Raw genomic sequence first — 17,329 nt, 5'->3', positions numbered from 1 at the left:
CCGGCCCGGCCCGCCGGAACCGCGCGCGCGGCCTCACGGGAAACCGAGTCCGCGCCGCACTTCCGGCCCCGTCCCCATGGCGACGCCCCGCCCGCACAAAGGGGTGATCGCGCGGCCACGCCCACGCGGGGCGGAACAAGCGCCGTTGCCATGGGGACGCCTCGCCCGCTGATTGGCGGATGCGGATGTTGCCGTGGAAAGGCCCCGCCCCGGAGGCGGGGCGGTTGCTATGGTAACTGGGCACGCCCAGCCTCTGCTCAGCCCTTTCAAGGCTCCCCTACAGGGGTGCTGTAATTAATGACCCCGTTAATTACCCTTCTCCCCACCTCCCGCGGCCCCCCACAGTCCGGCTGGGCATTTGGGGCTCCAGGAGGCCTCGGTGGTCCCGGGCACACCTCGTGCTGCCCCGGGGCTGCTCCAACAACCACAGTAACAGGAGTTTCTCCTACAATATTCCATAATGCATTCATTAATTGTTCCAGCCATCAGGAGAGCTATTCCATGGGTTCTGGTACTCCAGCAGCTCCCAGGACCCCTGCAGGAGCACAGCTGAGCACGGCTTCCAGCTGGGAACTGTGCTCACCTGGCAGCCAGCGTGTTCCTGTCCCAGTCCCGTGTCCCTGTCCCAGTCCCTGTCCCAGTCCCGTGTCCCCGCCTGTCCCTGTCCCCTGTATCGTGTCCCTGTCCCGTGTCCCTGTCCCAGTCCCAGTCCCGTGGTCCCTGTCCCAGTCCCGTGTCCCTGTCCCGTGTCCCTGTCCCGTGTGCCAGCCCCGTGTCCCTGTCCCCGTCCCGTGTCCCTGTCCCGTGTCCCGTGTCCCTGTCCCAGTCCCGTGTCCCAGTCCCGTGTCCCTGTCCCGTGTCCCGTGTCCCTGTCCCAGTCCCGGCTCAGCACCCACCAGGCACTGGGGTCACACGTGAGCTCAGGGACACCAGGCTCAGGGACACTGGTACCGGGCCCACCCGAGCCTGGGGCACGGGGACAGCGTGCCCAGGTGACCCTGGGGCCAGGGCGTGGCTCCTGCTGCCCTGGGATCTCAGCTCCTGCACCTGGAGCATCCCTCCTCACGGAATCCCTGCCTTATCCCTTTTCACCAGCACAGAAAACGGAGAGGCTCTGGGGCCAAACCCGGTAAAAGCAGGGCTGTGTTTAATTCCCCGACTGGGTCACCGACTCTCCTGCCTCTTCCTCAGGGAGTGTGCCCGGGGCCACGGCGCCCGGGTGACACCCAGCACAGCACGCAGCTCCTGCTGCTCGTTAACTGAGCGGCGCTAATTACAGCAGCCTTGCACAGCTTCCTCCTTCCTGGGGGCTTCCCAAATCCGCCTGAGCACCTCGGAGGGAGCCTGCAATGGGAAAGGCAGGAATGGCACCGGCCCTGCTGCCCCTGGGCCCCACCACTGCCACCAAACCCCAGCGGGGCCGGGATGTCCATAACCACCCCGGGCTGTCCGTGCCCCCCCGGGCTGTCCGGGGTGTCCATAACCGCCCCCGGGAGGCGCCGGGAGCGGCCTCAAACGGCCCCGGGCTGCTCTGGCAGCGCTGCAGGAATGGCGGCAGCCACGGCAGGCCCGCCACGCTGGAGCCTGCGCCGGGAAGGGCCGGGGCGCTCCGGGATGTCTGTGTGTCCATAACCACCCCGGGATGTCTGTGTGTCCATAACCACCCCGGGATGTCTGTGTGTCCATAACCAACCCGGGATGTCTGTGTGTCCATAACCACCCCAGGATGTCTGTGTGTCCATAACCACCCCCAGGATGTCCATAACCACCCCGGGCTGTCCGTGCCCCCCCGGGCTGTCCGGGGTGTCCATAACCGCCCCCGGGAGGCGCCGGGAGCGGCCTCAAACGGCCCCGGGCTGCTCTGGCAGCGCTGCAGGAATGGCGGCAGCCACGGCAGGCCCGCCACGCTGGAGCCTGCGCCGGGAAGGGCCGGGGCACGGCGGCTCCCGGGCCCCGCGGGGACACGGGTGACGCGGGGACAGCAGGGCTGGTGGCTCCCCGGAGCAGAACCGCCCGACATTCCCGGGGCGTTCCAGCCCTGCAGAGCCCCGGCCGCCCCTCACCTGGGCACGGAATGCTGCCGGGACGGAGCCCCACGTCTCGGTCACGGCATCCCCGAGGAATTCCAGCCCTGGGAGCCGAGGGCCGAGGCCTTGGTGGCCGTGATTAACCACAACTGCGCTAATTACGCCGCTAGGTGCCTCGAATCCACGTCCCTCCTGCCGGCGGCTTCCCGGATCCCTGCGGGCGCTGGGAGCAGGAGCCTGCAAGGGAGAAGGGCGGGATGGCCGCGGCCCCACCGCGCCCGGCCCCGCCGGGGCTCCGGGCCCCCGTGCCCCCCCGCCCGCCATGTCCGGGGCGCCTATGACCGCCCCCGGGAGGCGCCGGCAGCGGCCTCAAACGGCCCCGCGATGCTCTGGCAGCGCTGCAGGAATGGCCGGGGCCACGGCAGGCCCCGCCATGCTGGAGCCTGCGGCGGGGACCGCGCCCGAGGGAGCCCCGGTGCCCGGGACGCCCCCGGCCCCTCACCCCGCGCGGCCCGGGAGCCAGCGGAGGTGCCCCGGCCCGCGGCGGGGCCCGCGGCCGAGGGGCGGCCGGGCTGCCGCTGTGAGCGCCGGGGCCGGCTCAGCCCGGGCGGGCCCGAGCCCCCCGGCCGTGCCCGGTCCCGTCCGGGGCTGGGCCGGAGCCCCTGCCCGGGGTCACCGGCTGCTCCTGCCCGGGACAGCCTGCCCCCATCCCTGCCCCAGAGCCCCCAGGCCGGACCCTCCCGCCGTGACTGAGGGCCTGCAGAAGGTTGTTAAGTGACGGGGTTGTTAGTTATGGAGCGATTGGCTTAAGAGTTTGCTAATTGGAGTTATTACAGATGCGGATTAATGGAATTCACCCATCTATAATTTGTGCCTCGGCCGTGCCCCTGATCTCCCTCCTTCCAGCCCATTTCTGTGTCCTGGGGAGAGGCTCGGCCAGGGCTGCTCTGCACTCCTGGGGCTGGAGGGGGAGCTGAGCCCAGCTTTTGGGGGAAATGGGGATGTTGGGAGCCCCGAGGCGGCAGCAGGTTCCTGAGGGGATTGTTTGGGACCTGACCCTCTTATCCCACCTGGACAATCCTAACTGGACCCTTCCCCCTGGACATTGCCACCTGGATAATTGCCCCTGGACATTCCCCCCTGGACAATCAATCCCCAGAGCCTCCTGGGGCCCTGGCCCAGGGCAGGTCCCACTCCTGTCCCCTCCCCTTCCCTCTGGAGCCCCTGGCCCTGCCTGGGCTGTGGCCCCTCCTCAGCTGCTCCCTGGCCCCCTGGAGCTCCCTTGGAGTGAGTTTTCCGTGGTTTTTCCAATGAAGGCCTGGAGCTGCTGCCTGGGTCACCCTTAGCCTGGACCCTGGCTCTGGAGAGGGGAAGATCCAGCCTGCCTTGCTCAGGGGCTCCAGCTGCAGGGAGGGCTCCTCTCCCTGCCTGTCCCAGCCTGGAGCAGCCCAGCAGCGCTCTGAGCTCAGCTGGAGGCCTCGAGTTCCCAGAGGGAGTCAGGGCAGCTCTGCTTGGGCTGAGGAGGAAAAGCCCAGCCTGGCTTGGGATAAAAGCTGAGCTGGTTGAACCTGGAGCCCTGGGGTTCCTCGCTGGCTGTCCCAGGGGGAAGGGGAGCTGTGCTGGGGTGAAATCCCATCTCCACACGTTCTGGGAGGCAGGATGGCTCCCCCAGGAGTTCTGCCCAGCCCTGGGAACCTGCTGGGGCTGCTGTCACACCTGGAGCCAGGAAAAGCCCAGCCTGGCTTGGGATAAAGTCTGAGCTGGTTGAACCTGGAGCCTGGCATTCCTCGCTGGCCGTCCCAGGGGGAAGGGGGAGCTGTGCTGGGGTGAAATCCCATCTCCACACGTTCTGGGAGGCAGGATGGCTCCCCCAGGAGTTCTGCCCAGCCCTGGGAACCTGCTGGGGCTGCTGTCCCACCTGGAGCTGAGGAGGGATGCTCGCAGCCTGCTGTTCCCAGGAAGGAGGGTGGGAGGAGGTGAATTTTCTGGGAGTGATCTCCCTGCTGTCTGACTCCACATTCCAGACTGGGGATCCAGAGCCTGCAGGGTTCCCTGGGGGAATTGCCTGTGCAGGCAGCTGTTGGTGTGAAACTCCCAGCTTTTCCAGCTCGGGCTGCCCTGGAGAGCTGAGCTGCTGCCATGTGCCTCTCCCAGCAGCTCTGCAGCATTTCCCTCCTGGAATGTGGAGTGGCTGAGTTGGAGTTGCAGCTTTGGGGGAAATTCTTGAAATTCCTTTGTTATCCCGAATATCCTGCCCTGTGCCTGGGCTGAGCCCCAGCGTGGGCAGCAGGAAAGGGGGATTCTGCCCCTCGGGTGAGACCCCACTGCAGAGCTGCCCCAGAGCCAGCAGCACCAGGAGCTGGAGCCCCTCTGCTCCTGGGGATGAAGTGGATTTTGGAGTGTCCGTGCTGTGGGATGCAGGGGGAGCGTGGATGGGCTGGGAGATTGGGAACTGGGGTGGAGCTCCCACTGTCCCAGCCCTGTCCAGCCTGGCTGGGGCACTGCCAGGGCTGCAGGGGCACCCAGAGCTGTGCAGCCATGGCCTCGGGGGGCTGTGGGAGCTTTAGGATTGGGAAAGGCTCCGGCAGCAGCTCCTGGGATCCCACGGGGTGTTGGGACAAGAGAGAGCAGGGCTCGGGCTCCCGGCCCGGGGGCAGTCCCTGCTGGCTGGGGCCGTGCACAGGGTGCAGGACGGGGTGCCTGCAGGGTTTGGGGGCAGGGGCTGGGCTCGTGGGTCCCTCCCAGCTCAGTCTGTCACGTGGCACAGAGGAAGCTCTGCCCTGGCACTTCCTGGCCCCCAGCGCCTCGACCGCGGCGCCCCAAAAGCAGGAGAGCATTCCCTGCTGCCCACAGCCCCCTGCACGGAGCTCTGCTCTCCTGGGGATCCCATGGAGGACGAGGTGGGTGCTGGGACTGGCTTTTCCCAAGAGCTGGAGCTGTTCCAGGCTGTCACAGCCCGAGGTGCCCCCCCCGGGGTTTGGGGTCCCCACGTCCTGCCCAGGACAGCCAGGGGGGCACGGAATCACCCCAGCCCTAGGGATGCAGCCATGCCTGGAGGAAAAAGGGTTTCTGTGGGCTGGGGTGGGTCTGGGTCCTGCTGGTGAAAGGGGAAGTGCCTGGGTACGGCCTCGGTCCCAGCGGCAGTTCCTGCACTGCTCTGGGTTCTGAAGGGTTCCTGTGGAGCTGCAGCCTTAGCCCTGGCAGGCAGGCTTTCGGATGGGGCATCCCAAAGCTGGAGAGTCCCCCAGTCTCAGTTCTTGGTTAACTGACCTGTTGTGTCCAGGGTTCCCTTCTCCTCAGAGCCCCAGCCCCGCAGCAGGGTGAGGGAACATCCTGCTCCAGGATCATCAGGCCCTTCTCCTGGCTGCTCCCCAAAAACCCACACTGCTGCTCCCGAGGCGGGGCTGTGGAGCTTCTCCTGTGAGATCCCTTCATTTCTGTCTCCCTGATGCAGGGGATGCTTTTCCAGGCCAGGCTGTCCCCAATGCCCTTGTGTTTCCTTGTGAGCTGGTAATTCCCGTTGTCCCAGGAGCTTTTCCTTGCTTTATAATTAATTAATCCACCACTGGAAGCCTGTTCTCTGCCCCTTCAGATCCCACGTTCCTCTCCTTGCCCCTGATGATCAGGAAAGCCAGGGTGTGGTTGTCCTGAGGCATGGGAAGCAGAGGCCACCAGGGAGTGGGACACTGGAGTCACACGTCAGAGGAGTTCCTAGATCCAGCCGTGGGTCTGTCTGCTCCAAACACCCCCTTCCCCTGGGAGAGCTGGAATTGGAGCAGTTTGGGGACGTTCCCAGTCATTTATCCAGCTTGGGGAGATCCACATGGCATTGCCATGCCAAAGGACAGCTGTGTGTTGGCTCCAGTGGCTTTCCAAACCTGGCACTGCAGGGTTTGCAATTTCCCATTTTTCCCAGGGCAATCAATCCGCTTTCTGGGTGATTTTCTCATTGCTTGGGGTCTCCTTGGAGCACTCCTGCCTGTTTTTTGGCATTCCTTGTGGAGTTGCCCCATCAGATCCTCAGGCAGGTACAAACCATGGAGAATCCCTCTGGATGTGCTGTTCACCTGGAGTACGTTGTTGTTACACACAACAGTTGTGTTTCTCTTACCTGGAAGGTTGAGCACTGTGACTTTGGGGGGAAACCACCGTGTTTTGGTAGTGGGAACATTCAGCACTGCATTGTGTCCCAGGAGAAGGGTTTTCTCTGGAAATCCTTGGATTTATGGCTCCAAACCAGGCAGAAGCAGCAGGATGGCACTGAGGGTCGCTGGGCAGGAGGGGCTGCAGGCCCCCCGTGCCAGTGCCAGCCCCGTTCCCACCCCGATGTGTTCCTCTGGCAGCCTGGAATCGTGTCCCCGTTCAAGCGCGTGTTCCTGAAGGGGGAGAAGGGCCGGGACAAGAAGGCTCAGGAGAAGGTGACGGAGCGGCGGCCGCTGCACACCGTGCTGGTGGCGCTGCCCGACCGCGTGGAGCCCGACCTGCTGCTGCACGACTACATCGAGAAGGAGGTCAAGGTACCCAAGGGCCTGGGGAGCTCCTTCCCGGGTCCCAGCCGGCACTGGGAACCCATTCCCCCTCGTCCAGAGCTGCTCTCCAGCTCTGCTGCAGCTCCTTAGGCACTGAAGGGGCCCTGAGGTTTCTGTGGAGCTTCTTTTAGAGCACCCCCACCTCTCACCCACCTCCAGTTGTCCTTGGAGCATTTCCATGGCTCATTCTGCCCTGTCCAGGGTGGTGTCCATGCTGTGGTAATGGTTTGGCTGTTCTCTCCCAGTATTTAGGGCAGCTCACCTCCATCCCGGGGTACCTGAACCCGTCCAGCCGCACAGAGATCCTGCACTTGATCGACAACGCCAAGGTGAGCACTCAGGGCTCTGGGCTCCCCCAGCAGCACAGAGCCAGGCTCACAGAGCCTCCTCAGGGCTGGGCCAGCTGCTGCTCCCCGGCCTGCTGCTCCCCGTCCTGCTGCCCCCCGTCCTGCTGCCCCCCGGCCTGCTGCCCCCCGGCCTGCTGCTCCCTGGTGGGAGGGAAGGCTGCTCCCAAAGGGGAAACACCCCTGGAGTGGATTCCCAGAGAAATGGCCCCATCCCTGGAAGTGTCCCAGGCCAGGTTGGATGGGGAGCAGCCTGGACAGTGGAAGGTGGTAGTGGAGCTGGGTGATCCTTCAGCTCCTTCCAGCCCCAGCCATTCCATGAGTAAATCCATGTGAGTCCCTGTGTTCCAGAGAGCCCACCAGCTGCCGGGGCAGCTGAGCCCGGAGCACGACGCCGTCATCAGCCTCTCTGCCTACAACATCAAGCTGGTGTGGAGGGACGGGGAGGACCTGATCCTCAGGGTGCCCATCCATGACATCGCCTCCGTCTCCTACATCCGGGACGACTCCGCCCACCTCGTGGTGCTCAAGACAGGTGAGCTGTGGCCATGGAGCTGGGCTTGTTCTCCTGGGCCACCTGGGACACAGGGAGATGTCCCTGCCCATGGCAGGGCGTGGGGCTGGGGGGTTCTCAAGGTCTCTCCAACCCGAAGCATTCCATGAGGGTTCTGTGACACCTCGTTCCTTGTCCTGTGCAGCTCCGTGCATGTCACGCCTGCATGGTTTGGGAACAGGGGGCTGAGCCAGGGATTTATCCGAGTACAAACCCCATGGATAGGCTGTGGAATAAAGGAATAAACACCTCAGGGGCTGGAAATCTGGTGATGGAGTTCTGAGCTGTGAAAACACCCAGACAACTGTCAAAACCAGCTCCAAACTGGAGACTTTTCATCCCATTCCGCTTCAGGGCTCTTCCTCAGCTGCAGGGCTCCTTCCCCTGCCCTTCCCTTGCTCACCCCTGGTCTCCCCTCAGCCCAGGATCCCGGGATCTCTCCGAGCCAGAGCCTGTGTGCAGAGAGCTCCAAGGCGCTGACGTCGGGCTCGCTGTCGGAGAGTGCAGGGGGGCCCCTGGAGTGCTGCTGCCTGGTGGTCCTGGCCACGGAGAGCAAGGTATGGCTGCCCCTGCTCCACGGAGCCCTGGCAGTGCCCAGCCCGGCCTCCGGGTCACTGGGAGGGCTCTGCCTCCCGGGTCGTGGTGGTGGTGGAGCCACAGACTCCTCAGTGGCCGAGTGCTGTGGTGTGTCTGGCTCCTTCCCTGCTCTCACACCTCGTGGGACGCAGATTTAGGGATGCCAGGTGTGGTTGGGCATTGCTGGAGCACTTGGGGAAGGACTCCTGATCCCTGTGCCAACCCTGGGACACAAGAGGGTCTCCAGAGTGTTTCCCTTGGTCCCTGTCACCAGAGCCTTCTGCAGCAGCACAGAATCCACGAGGACAGTCCCACAATGGGGTTTTGCTGATGGGGGTGTTTTCCCTGTGCTGACCTGGGAATTTGTTTCATCCGGTGTCTGGATCCAGGGATTCCAGTCTCAGCCTCTCTGATCTCCACTGAGGGCAGAGCTTCACTCCCCTCATTCCCAGCTCTGGGATGAGCCAAAATGCCAGGGGCTGCATGGAGGAGCCTCAGCACAGAACGTGGGGGGCTCCTGGGTTGGTGCTGCAGCATCCCAGCTCCTGCTGCTGGCTGGAAGAGGGCAGGGATGCTGGGAGGGGGCCGGGCTGGGCTCTGTGCCTTCCCTGCCCCCATGGGGGCCAACACCCATCCCGCAGAGCCCAGGGGACAGGGGCTGTCCCTGCGTGGGCTCTGGCACAGCTCCCTGCTCCTTCCCAGGTGGGTGCCGAGGAGCTGTGCTCCCTGCTCAGCCAGGTCTTCCAGATCGTCTACACCGAGTCCACCATCGACTTCCTGGACCGCGCCATCTTCGACGGCGCCTCGACGCCCACGCGGCACCTGTCCCTGCACAGCGGTGCGTGTGCCCTGCTGGGGCTGGGCGAGCCTCAGAACCCCCCTGGGGACACACAGAGCCATGGCCAGGAGTGCTTGGGCTTGGGAAAGGCTCAGGAACCCCCCTGGGGACACACAGAGCCACAGCCAGGAGTGCTTGGGCTTGGGAAAGGCTCAGGAACCTCCCAGCCCTTCACTGGGGACACACAGCCACAGCCAGGAGTGGATGAGATTGGGAACGACTCAGAACAACCCAGCCCTTCACTGGGGACACACACAGGCACAGCCAGGAGTGCTTGGGGTTGGGAAAGGCTCAGAACACCCCTGGGGACACACAGAGCCACAGCCGGGAGTGCCTGGGGCTGGGAGAGCCTCAGACCCCCCCTGGGGACACACAGAGCCATGGCCAGGAGCGCTTGGGCTTGGAAAAGCCTCAGGACCCCCCCCGCCCCTGCCTGGGGACACACACAGGCACAGACAGGAGTGGATGAGGTTGGAAAAGCCTCAGGACCCCCCCCGCCCCTGCCTGGGGACACACACAGGCACAGCCAGGAGTGCTTGGGGTTGGGAAAGGCTCAGAACGCCCCTGGGGACACACAGAGCCATGGCCAGGAGTGCTTGGGCTTGGAAAAGCCTCAGGACCTGCCCTGGGGACACACAGAGGCACAGCCAGGAGTTCTTGGGCTTGGAAAAGCCTCAGGACCCCCCCAGCCCCTGCCTGGGGACACACACAGGCACAGACAGGAGTGGATGAGGTTGGAAAAGCCTCAGGACCCCCCCCCGGGGACACACAGAGGCACAGCCAGGAGCTTGGGGCTTGGGAAAGCCTCAGAACCCCCCCAGCCCCTGCCTGGGGACACACAGGCACAGCTGGGAGTGCTTGGGGCCAGGAAAGCCTCAGGAACCCCTGAGCCCGCCCAGCCCCCAGCACTGACCATGTCCCCAGTGCCACATCCACAGGGTGGGGACTCCACCCCTCCCTGTGCATCCTGTTCCAATGCCTGACTGCCCTTTCCATGAAGGAGTCTTTCCAAGGTCCAGCCTGAACCTCCCCTGGCACAGCCTGAGGCCGTTTCCTCTTACCTGGTCACTCATTCCCAGCCTCTTCCTTCCAGCCAAGTCAGGAATCACTTGGTGTCCCTCCTGGCCTGGGAGGACACCGAGTTTGTGCCTCTCACCTTCCATCTCCCCCATTTTTCCCTGCAGATGACTCCTCCACCAAGGTGGACGTGAAGGAGCCCTTCGAGGCGGATGCCAGCACTTTGTGAGTGATGCTTGGCCCCTGGAGCTGGGATTAACCCGGGTCTGCTGCCACCAGCACCCCGGGGAGCTCACCGAGCCCGCCAGGCCCCGGGGGGTGGCACTGACCTGTCCAGGCCTGGGTTGTCTGCCCTCAGCATTGCAGGAGTCCCATCCACAGCGAGCAGTCCCTGTGTCAGCACAGTGCAGGGCCACCAGCTGCAGCTGGCAGCAGGGTTCTCCCCAGGAACTTGTTACTTGGGAAGCTTCTCCCTCCTGGAAACAGCAGCAGTGTTTGTGGGATGAAATCCTCACACACAAACCATTGGTTAACAGAGAGGGATGCTCTTGGAATAGCCAGCATAGAGGGATACCCCAGGAATGTTTAACAAGGAGGAATTATTGAAAATTGCACATTTAAGCATTGCCCAAGGGATGGAGCGTGGGGATTTTTCCACAGCTCATCCCTGTGTTGCTCCCAGCAAGGAAGCAGCCAGAGAGATAATTCCCCACAGAGGGCTTCATTGTCACTGTCACCAAAGCAGTGTTCAGTTCCCTGGGAGCCTTGGGGTGCCCTCAGGAGCTGGGGCTTCCAGAATCATGGAATACCCTGGGTTGGGAGGCACCCCAAGGAGCAGAGCCCTGGCCAAAGCACCCAAAACCCCAGCAGCACATCCCCAGGCACCCCAAGGAGCAGAGCCCTGGCCAAAGCACCCAAAACCCCAGCAGCCAGTCCCTGGGCACCCCAGGGATCAGAGCCCTGGCCAAAACACCCAAAACCCCAGCAGCCAGTCCCTGGGCACCCCAGGGATCAGAGCCCTGGCCAAAGCACCCAAAATCCCAGCAGCACATCCCCAGGCACCTCAGGGATCAGAGCCCTGGCCAAAGCACCCAAACCCCCAGCAGCCAGTCCCCGGGCACCCCAAGGAGAGCTGAGCCGTGCTGGTGTCAGTTCCTTTGCAGACACGCTGGAGGCAGGGGACGTGTCCCCCTCCTCCTTGGCAGCACGCCCGTCCCCACACGTCACCACGGCCAGCGAGAGCGAGCTCAGCACCACGGCCACCGAGCTGCTGCAGGACTACATGATGACGGTGGGATTTGGGGCAGGGGGCAGGGACAGGGCTGGAGGAGCAGCTCGTCCTCCTCCTTCCCAGCCTTGGAGGGCCTGGCTGTGGGCTCGTGTCATGGAATCATGGGAGGGTTTGGATGGGAGGGGGCTGTAAGGATGATCCCATCCCACCCCTGCCATGGCAGGGACACCTCCCACTGTCCCAGGCTGCTCCAAGCCCTGTCCAACCTGGCCTGGGGCACTGCCACAGCTGCTCTGGGAAATCCATTCCAGTCCCTCACTACCCTCCCAGCCAAGAATTTCATCCCAGTATCCAGTGTAAATTCCCACTTTTCCAGTGGCAGCCATTCCCTGTGTCCTGTCCCTCCATCCTTGTCCCCAGTCCCTCTCCAGCTCTCCTGGAGCCCCTTGTCCCTGGAAGGGCTCTGAGCTCCCCCTCCCCAAGGCTCCCAGCCCCCCTGCCCTTGCCGGGCTCCCAGCGCCGTGCCGGGTGCCACGAGGGCCGTGTGTCCCGCAGCTGCGCACGAAGCTGTCCTCGCAGGAGATCCAGCAGTTTGCCATGCTGCTGCACGAGTACCGCAACGGGGCCTCCATCCACGAGTTCTGCATCAACCTCAAGCAGCTCTACGGGGACAGCAGGAAGTTCCTGCTCCTGGGTGAGCGTGGGCTGGGGTGCAGGGGGGCCTCGGGGTGCCACCACTGGAGGAGAAACGTCCCAGTCCATCTCCTGTGGAGACTGCTCAGTGCTGAGGACAGCTGGGACATCCAGCCCAGCTCATCCCACAGCCTCAGGCTCTGCTCTGAGCTGTTCCTGCTCCCACCTGCCTGTGAAGCACCTGGGAACTTCCTTCAGACCTGGGAACTCCTCCAGAGCCAAGACTCTCTCCCAAACCTAGAAACCTCCTCCAGAGCCAGGGAATTTAATTCAGACCTGCAAATTTCCAGGCCAGGAGAGCTTCTCCAGCCCGGGGATTCTCAAACACCCTGGCCTCTGATGTCCTAGGAAAGCAGGTCAGGAACACAGAATCCTCCCAGGGCAGGAGCAGTGTCTGACTGCACCTGGGGCCTCACATCCAAGGGAAAGGAGACAGGAATTTAAAATGCCCACAGAACAGGAGCAGTGGGGACACTGAGGGGACAGGACAGATGTCCCTGATGGGCCCAGTTATTGGGATAAGCTCAGCAAAGCCCAGCAAGGTGCCGGGTGAGGAATTGGACTGTTTGGAGGTCAGACAACCCCTGCTTGAGCTGGATTTTGCCCCCAGTGAGCAGTGGCTGGTGTGAGTGCACGGGGCACCCGGGAGGCTCCCAGGTGTGGGAGTGACCCCGGTGAGGAGCCCCAGATCCCTGTCCCGGCACTCACCGTGTCCCTGCCGCAGGCCTGCGTCCCTTCATCCCCGAGAAGGACAGCCAGCACTTCGAGAACTTCCTGGAGACCATCGGGGTGAAGGACGGCCGCGGCATCATCACCGACAGCTTCGGGCGCTACCGGCGCTCGCTGGGCGCCGCCGCGGCCGCCAACGGCACCGGCGCCGCCGGCAGCTCCGACGAGCAGTCCGTGCCCTCCGAGGAGGACGAGTGGGACAGGATGATCTCCCACATCAGCAGCGACATCGAGGCCCTGGGCTGCAGCCTGGACCGGGACTCGTCCTGACGGAGCGCCGGAGCCGCGGCCGCGCCCGCCGGGAACGCGGGGCTGCCCCCGGGGGCACCCGGCACAGGGCCGCCCTGGGGCACAGGGCCACCCCTGGGACACAGAGTCACCCCCGGGGGCACCCGGCACAGGGCCGCCCTGGGGCACAGGGCCGCCCTGGAGGACACAGAGACACCCCCGGGCTGCCCCCCGTGGGGACATGGAGCGTGCAGCCGGTCCCAGGGTGATCCCGAGGAGGACGAGTGGGACAGGATGATCTCCCACATCAGCAGCGACATCGAGGCCCTGGGCTGCAGCCTGGACCGGGACTCGTCCTGACGGAGCGCCGGAGCCGCGGCCGCGCCCGCCGGGAACGCGGGGCTGCCCCCGGGGGCACCCGGCACAGGGCCGCCCTGGGGCACAGGGCCACCCCTGGGACACAGAGTCACCCCCGGGGGCACCCGGCACAGGGCCGCCCTGGGGCACAGGGCCACCCCTGGGACACAGAGTCACCCCCGGGGGCACCCGGCACAGGGCCGCCCTGGGGCACAGAGGCACCCCCGGAGGACACAGAGGCACCCCCGGGCTGCCCCCCGTGGGGACATGGAGCGTGCAGCCGGTCCCAGGGTGATCCCAGGACATGGAGCTGCCTCCCAAAACAGGGAGCTGCCCTCGGGGGGGGATCCAGGACACTGAGCTGCCCCTGGAGGGGACACGGACCATGGATCTGCCCTCGGAGGGGCCCAAGAACAGCAGCCTGTGCCCTCGTGGAGGTCCTGGAACGTGGAGCTGGCCCTGGAGGGAGCCCAGAGCCCTCGTGTGGGATGTGGGGGGGTCTGCACTGCCCCAGCCTCACTGACAGCTCCAGGGGCTCCAGCTGGGACGTGGGGGACAGACCTGGGTTTGGATTTTGGGGGCAGATCCCCTCCCACAGGGACAGAGCTGCTCCTGACTGTCCCCATCTGCTCCTGAGGGATGTCCTGAGTGTTGGATCTGTTCCCAAGGGGCTGGATCTGCTCCCCCCAGTTTACAGTTTGCACAGCTGGGTCCCCCAGAACTGCCCCCCCCCCAAAATGAAGTTCTACCACAATGTGAATTTTTCACCCTCTCATCCATGGTATTGGAGCATTCCTGAACATTCCAGCTGCCCCACTCTGGGATTCCCCCCTCCTCACCCACCCCGGGGTCCTGCTGGGGACAGGACCCCCAGAGCCCCCTTTGTCTGCATCCCCTGGTTGTGGGGGGCTCCCTGCCTGAGCAGGGTCCCCAGCCGGGCCTGGGAGGTGCCATTGCCCCACAGCCACACCCGGGGGCTCTGGCTGCTCCCCCCTCTGGAGCCAGGCGCTGACTCAGCACTTTGGGGAGCCAGCACATTCCGGAGGCCTCGGCCCCAAATCCCCCCAGTGCCCCCCAAACCCCTCTGCACCCAGCTCTGCCCCTTCACCCTGCCCACCCTGGGGTGTCCCCCCACGCCGTGACCCCACTGGTGACCCTCCCTCCTTTCCAGGGGTATCCCAACCCCTCCTCCCTCTGGAATTCGGGTGTCCCAGGGGCTGAGGCCCCTCCAGGGACTCACCCGGGGGACACAAAGTGTCCCCTCCTGCAGCCTTTCCCCTTCCAGCCCAAGGAGATGGAGAGCAGGAGAGGTCCCCGAGACTCCGGGGGGGTTTGGGGACCAGGAGGTCCCTGAGAACACCAGGATTTGGAGACCAGAATTTGGGAACCAGGAGGTCCCTGAGAACACCAGGATTTGGGGACCAGGATTTGGGGACCAGGAGGTCCCTGGGAACACCAGGATTTGGGGACCCGGAGCCTCCGGGGGGGTTTGGGGACCAGGAGGTCCCTGAGAACACCAGGATTTGGAGACCAGAATTTGGGAACCAGGAGGTCCCTGAGAACACCAGGATTTGGGGACCAGGATTTGGGGACCAGGAGGTCCCTCCTCCCCAGCCCTTGGAGCTCGGGGCCTCACTCCCATCCCAGGGCTCTGCCACACCCCAAATCTGGAGGGGAGGGGGTGTCCCTGACCCCCAGCAATGCTGGGAGCACCCCGGGGTGCTGCCCCTCCCCCAGAACCTGTCCTTCCACCCCCCCCACCCCAGTCACACCCCCAGGTGCTGCCCCCCATCCCACTGGTGGAAAAGGGGCTCCCCAGACTCCCCAAATCAGGCCTGGGAGGCGAGGTGCAATCCAAGGGGTGCAGGAGGCCTTTATTGAGCAGTCCAGGGGCCGGGAGGAGGGTGGGGGGCAGGAGGAAGGCTCTGGGGGGGTCTGTGCATCTCTACAGGGGGCCAGGACACCCCCAGCTGCTACATGGTCAGTTCCTGTGGAGAGAGCAGAGGCAGGAACGCCGGGGTCACCCCCAGTTCCTGCTGGGAAAAGGTGGGGGGGGGGTTCACAGCCCCAGTTCCTGCTGGGAAAGGGGGGGGGTCACAGCCCCAATTACCCCTGGGAAAGGGGGGGTCACAGCCCCAGTTCCTGCTGGGAAAAGTCGGGGGGGATGTCAGCCTCAGTTCCCCTCTGGAAAAGGGTGGGGGTGTCACAGCCCCAGTTAGCCCCGGGAAAAGGGGGGGTCTCAGCCCCAGTTCCCACTGTGAAAAGTGGGGGGGGATGTCAGCCTCAGTTCCCCTCTGGAAAAGGGGGGGGGTGTCACAGCCCCAGTTAGCCCCGGGAAAAGGGGGGGTCTCAGCCCCAGTTCCCCCTGGAAAAAGCAGGGGGGTCAGAGCCTCAATTCCTGCTGGAAAAAAGGAAGGGTTCAGCCCCAATTCCCCTTGGGAAAAGGGGGGTTCCTCAGCCCCAATTCCTGCTGTGAAAAGGAGGGGGTTCAGTCCCACTTACCCCTGGAAAAAGGAGGGGTTCAGCCCCAGTTCCCCCCGGGAAAAGGGGGGCTCTCAACCCCAGTTCCCCCCGGGAAAAGGGGGGGGTCTCAGCCCCAGCTCCCCCCGGGCAAAGGGGGGCTCTCAGCCCCAGCTCCCCCCGGGAAAAGGGGGGCTCTCAGCCCCACTCACCATGATGGCGTTGACGATGTCGTTGTTGTTGTGCCGCAGGGCCCGCACGGCCTTGGGCCGGGACACGTTGGCCTGGGCCATCACCAGCTCGATGTCCCGCACCTCCAGCCCTGTCTCATCCACCTGGGGAGGGGGCACAGTGCTGTGAGACCCCCCCCATGGGGCACACACCCGGCCCTGGGCACCACAGACCCCCTGCACCCCTCCCAGCCATCCCCAGCTCAACATCTGCGCCTCCATCCCCGGGGTCACAGCGCTGGCACCCCCCAGGGCACCCCCGGGGGGGCTCGGAGCCCCCCGCCCTCACCTCCTCCTCCTCCTCGCTCTCCTCCTTGATGGCCAGGGCGGGAGCAGCGTCGGTCACCAGCGCCGAGTGCTCCAGGGGCACCTTGAACTTCTCAGCCGCCGCCTTGTGCACTTGCTGGGACAGGTCCTCGATCTGGGGGCAACACGGGGTCAGCAGAGCCCCCCCCGGCCGGGAGCCGCCCCCCCCGAGCCCCCCGCGCCCACCTTGGCCTCCCCGAAGACGATGTAGATGTCGGACGCGGGGCTCTTGAAGACGTCGGGCTTGGAGATGACGAACAGGATGTTCTTGGACTTGCGGATGGTGATGCGGGTGACGCCGTGGATCTGCCGCAGCCCCAGCTTGGACATGGCCTGGGGGGCACCGAGCGAGCCCCGCGTGAGCCCCCACCCGGGGGGACACGGCCCCCGCAGCCCCCCAAAGCCCCGGGCAGCAGGGAGCCAGAGCCGGGGTGCTTCCCTCAGCACGGCCCCCAACCCACGGTGGGGACCCCCCAAATCCCACCCCAGAGTGAGGGCTGCCCCTGCACCCCCCAGGACTGACCCCGCTCCCCAAACCCGGGGTGGGACCCCGGCCCCAGGGGCACCCCCGGGCTGGGACCCCCACCCACCTTGCGGGCCTTCTTCTCGCTGCGGCTCTGCTTGGCCTTGCTCAGCGGCTCCTCCCCGGGCCCCAGGGGCACCTGCGACAGCGGGGTCAGCGGGGCCCCCACAGCCCGGGGGTCCCCGCCGCCCCCGAGCCCCCCAGACCCCACCTGGGGCTGGGCAGGGGGCAGCTCCGAGCCCTCGGGCTCCTCCAGCTCCGGGATGGACTCGTCGTTGCTCTCGGACTCGTTCCCGGACCCTGCACAAAGTGGGGGGGGGGCGTTAGAGGGGCTCCCGGGCCCCCCAAAGGCGGGGGTACCCCACGGGACCCCCCCCTCACCTCGGTGGTTGGGCTGGCAGCGCTGGGGGGCCGGGGGGGGCTGGGGGGCCTCAGCCTCGCTGGACGAGCTCGACTCCGACTGCAGAGACCCCCGGGGGGGCACCCGGCCCCCCCCGGGCCCCGGGCCCCCCGCCCGGCCCCGGGGCTCCGGCTCCTTCTGCGGGGAGGGCTGGGGGGCTGCGGGGGCACAGGGGCTGAGCCGGGGGGTCCCCAAAACCCCTCGGGGGGCTCAGCCCCGCCTGCTCACCCCCCCCACCCCCCCCAACCAACCCCCACCCCCCCCCCCCCGCCCCCCCCCCCCCCGCCA

The 17,329-nt window shown here is 65.5% G+C and overlaps 3 protein-coding genes across 4 annotated transcripts in view; 1 reads left to right on the top strand and 2 right to left on the bottom strand.

Moving 5' to 3' along the window:
- Positions 1–1,140: 1,140 nt before the first annotated feature.
- Positions 1,141–2,554, bottom strand: LOC120510621 (cuticle collagen 7-like). The gene is made up of 2 exons (XM_039726608.1): positions 2,064–2,554; positions 1,141–1,344 (listed from the first exon to the last, which is right to left on the bottom strand). Exons 1-2 carry the CDS (start codon positions 2,349–2,351, stop codon positions 1,270–1,272), a joined length of 363 nt encoding a protein of 120 aa, XP_039582542.1. The 5' UTR covers positions 2,352–2,554; the 3' UTR covers positions 1,141–1,269.
- A 3,183-nt stretch (positions 2,555–5,737) lies between these two features.
- Positions 5,738–13,882, top strand: CCM2 (CCM2 scaffold protein). Of its 2 annotated transcripts, XM_039726596.1 has the most exons (10): positions 5,738–6,544; positions 6,802–6,885; positions 7,252–7,435; positions 7,874–8,010; positions 8,732–8,867; positions 10,052–10,109; positions 11,048–11,175; positions 11,671–11,809; positions 12,533–12,874; positions 13,321–13,882. In XM_039726596.1, exons 1-10 carry the CDS (start codon positions 6,065–6,067, stop codon positions 13,415–13,417), a joined length of 1,785 nt encoding a protein of 594 aa, XP_039582530.1. In that variant the 5' UTR covers positions 5,738–6,064; the 3' UTR covers positions 13,418–13,882. The 2 variants fall into 2 exon arrangements, with proteins under 2 accessions (XP_039582530.1, XP_039582531.1); XM_039726597.1 differs by lacking the exon at positions 13,321–13,882 and having other exon boundaries at positions 6,050–6,544; positions 11,037–11,175; positions 12,533–12,927.
- A 1,088-nt stretch (positions 13,883–14,970) lies between these two features.
- NACAD (NAC alpha domain containing) overlaps positions 14,971–17,329 on the bottom strand; it is a 5,947-nt gene continuing 3,588 nt past the window's right edge. Inside the window, 7 exon segments of the mRNA XM_039726610.1 lie at positions 14,971–15,110; positions 15,795–15,917; positions 16,102–16,233; positions 16,305–16,451; positions 16,709–16,780; positions 16,853–16,941; positions 17,023–17,199. Of these exon segments, the coding sequence (XP_039582544.1) occupies positions 15,096–15,110; positions 15,795–15,917; positions 16,102–16,233; positions 16,305–16,451; positions 16,709–16,780; positions 16,853–16,941; positions 17,023–17,199 (755 nt within the window). The 3' untranslated portion in view covers positions 14,971–15,095.

This window comes from Passer montanus, unplaced genomic scaffold (genome assembly GCF_014805655.1).
Source record: "Passer montanus isolate IOZ18808 unplaced genomic scaffold, ASM1480565v1 scaffold59, whole genome shotgun sequence".
Classification (NCBI taxonomy): domain Eukaryota; kingdom Metazoa; phylum Chordata; class Aves; order Passeriformes; family Passeridae; genus Passer; species Passer montanus.
Note: the sequence above shows the minus strand (reverse complement) of the source record. Positions and strands in the feature narration are given on the sequence as shown.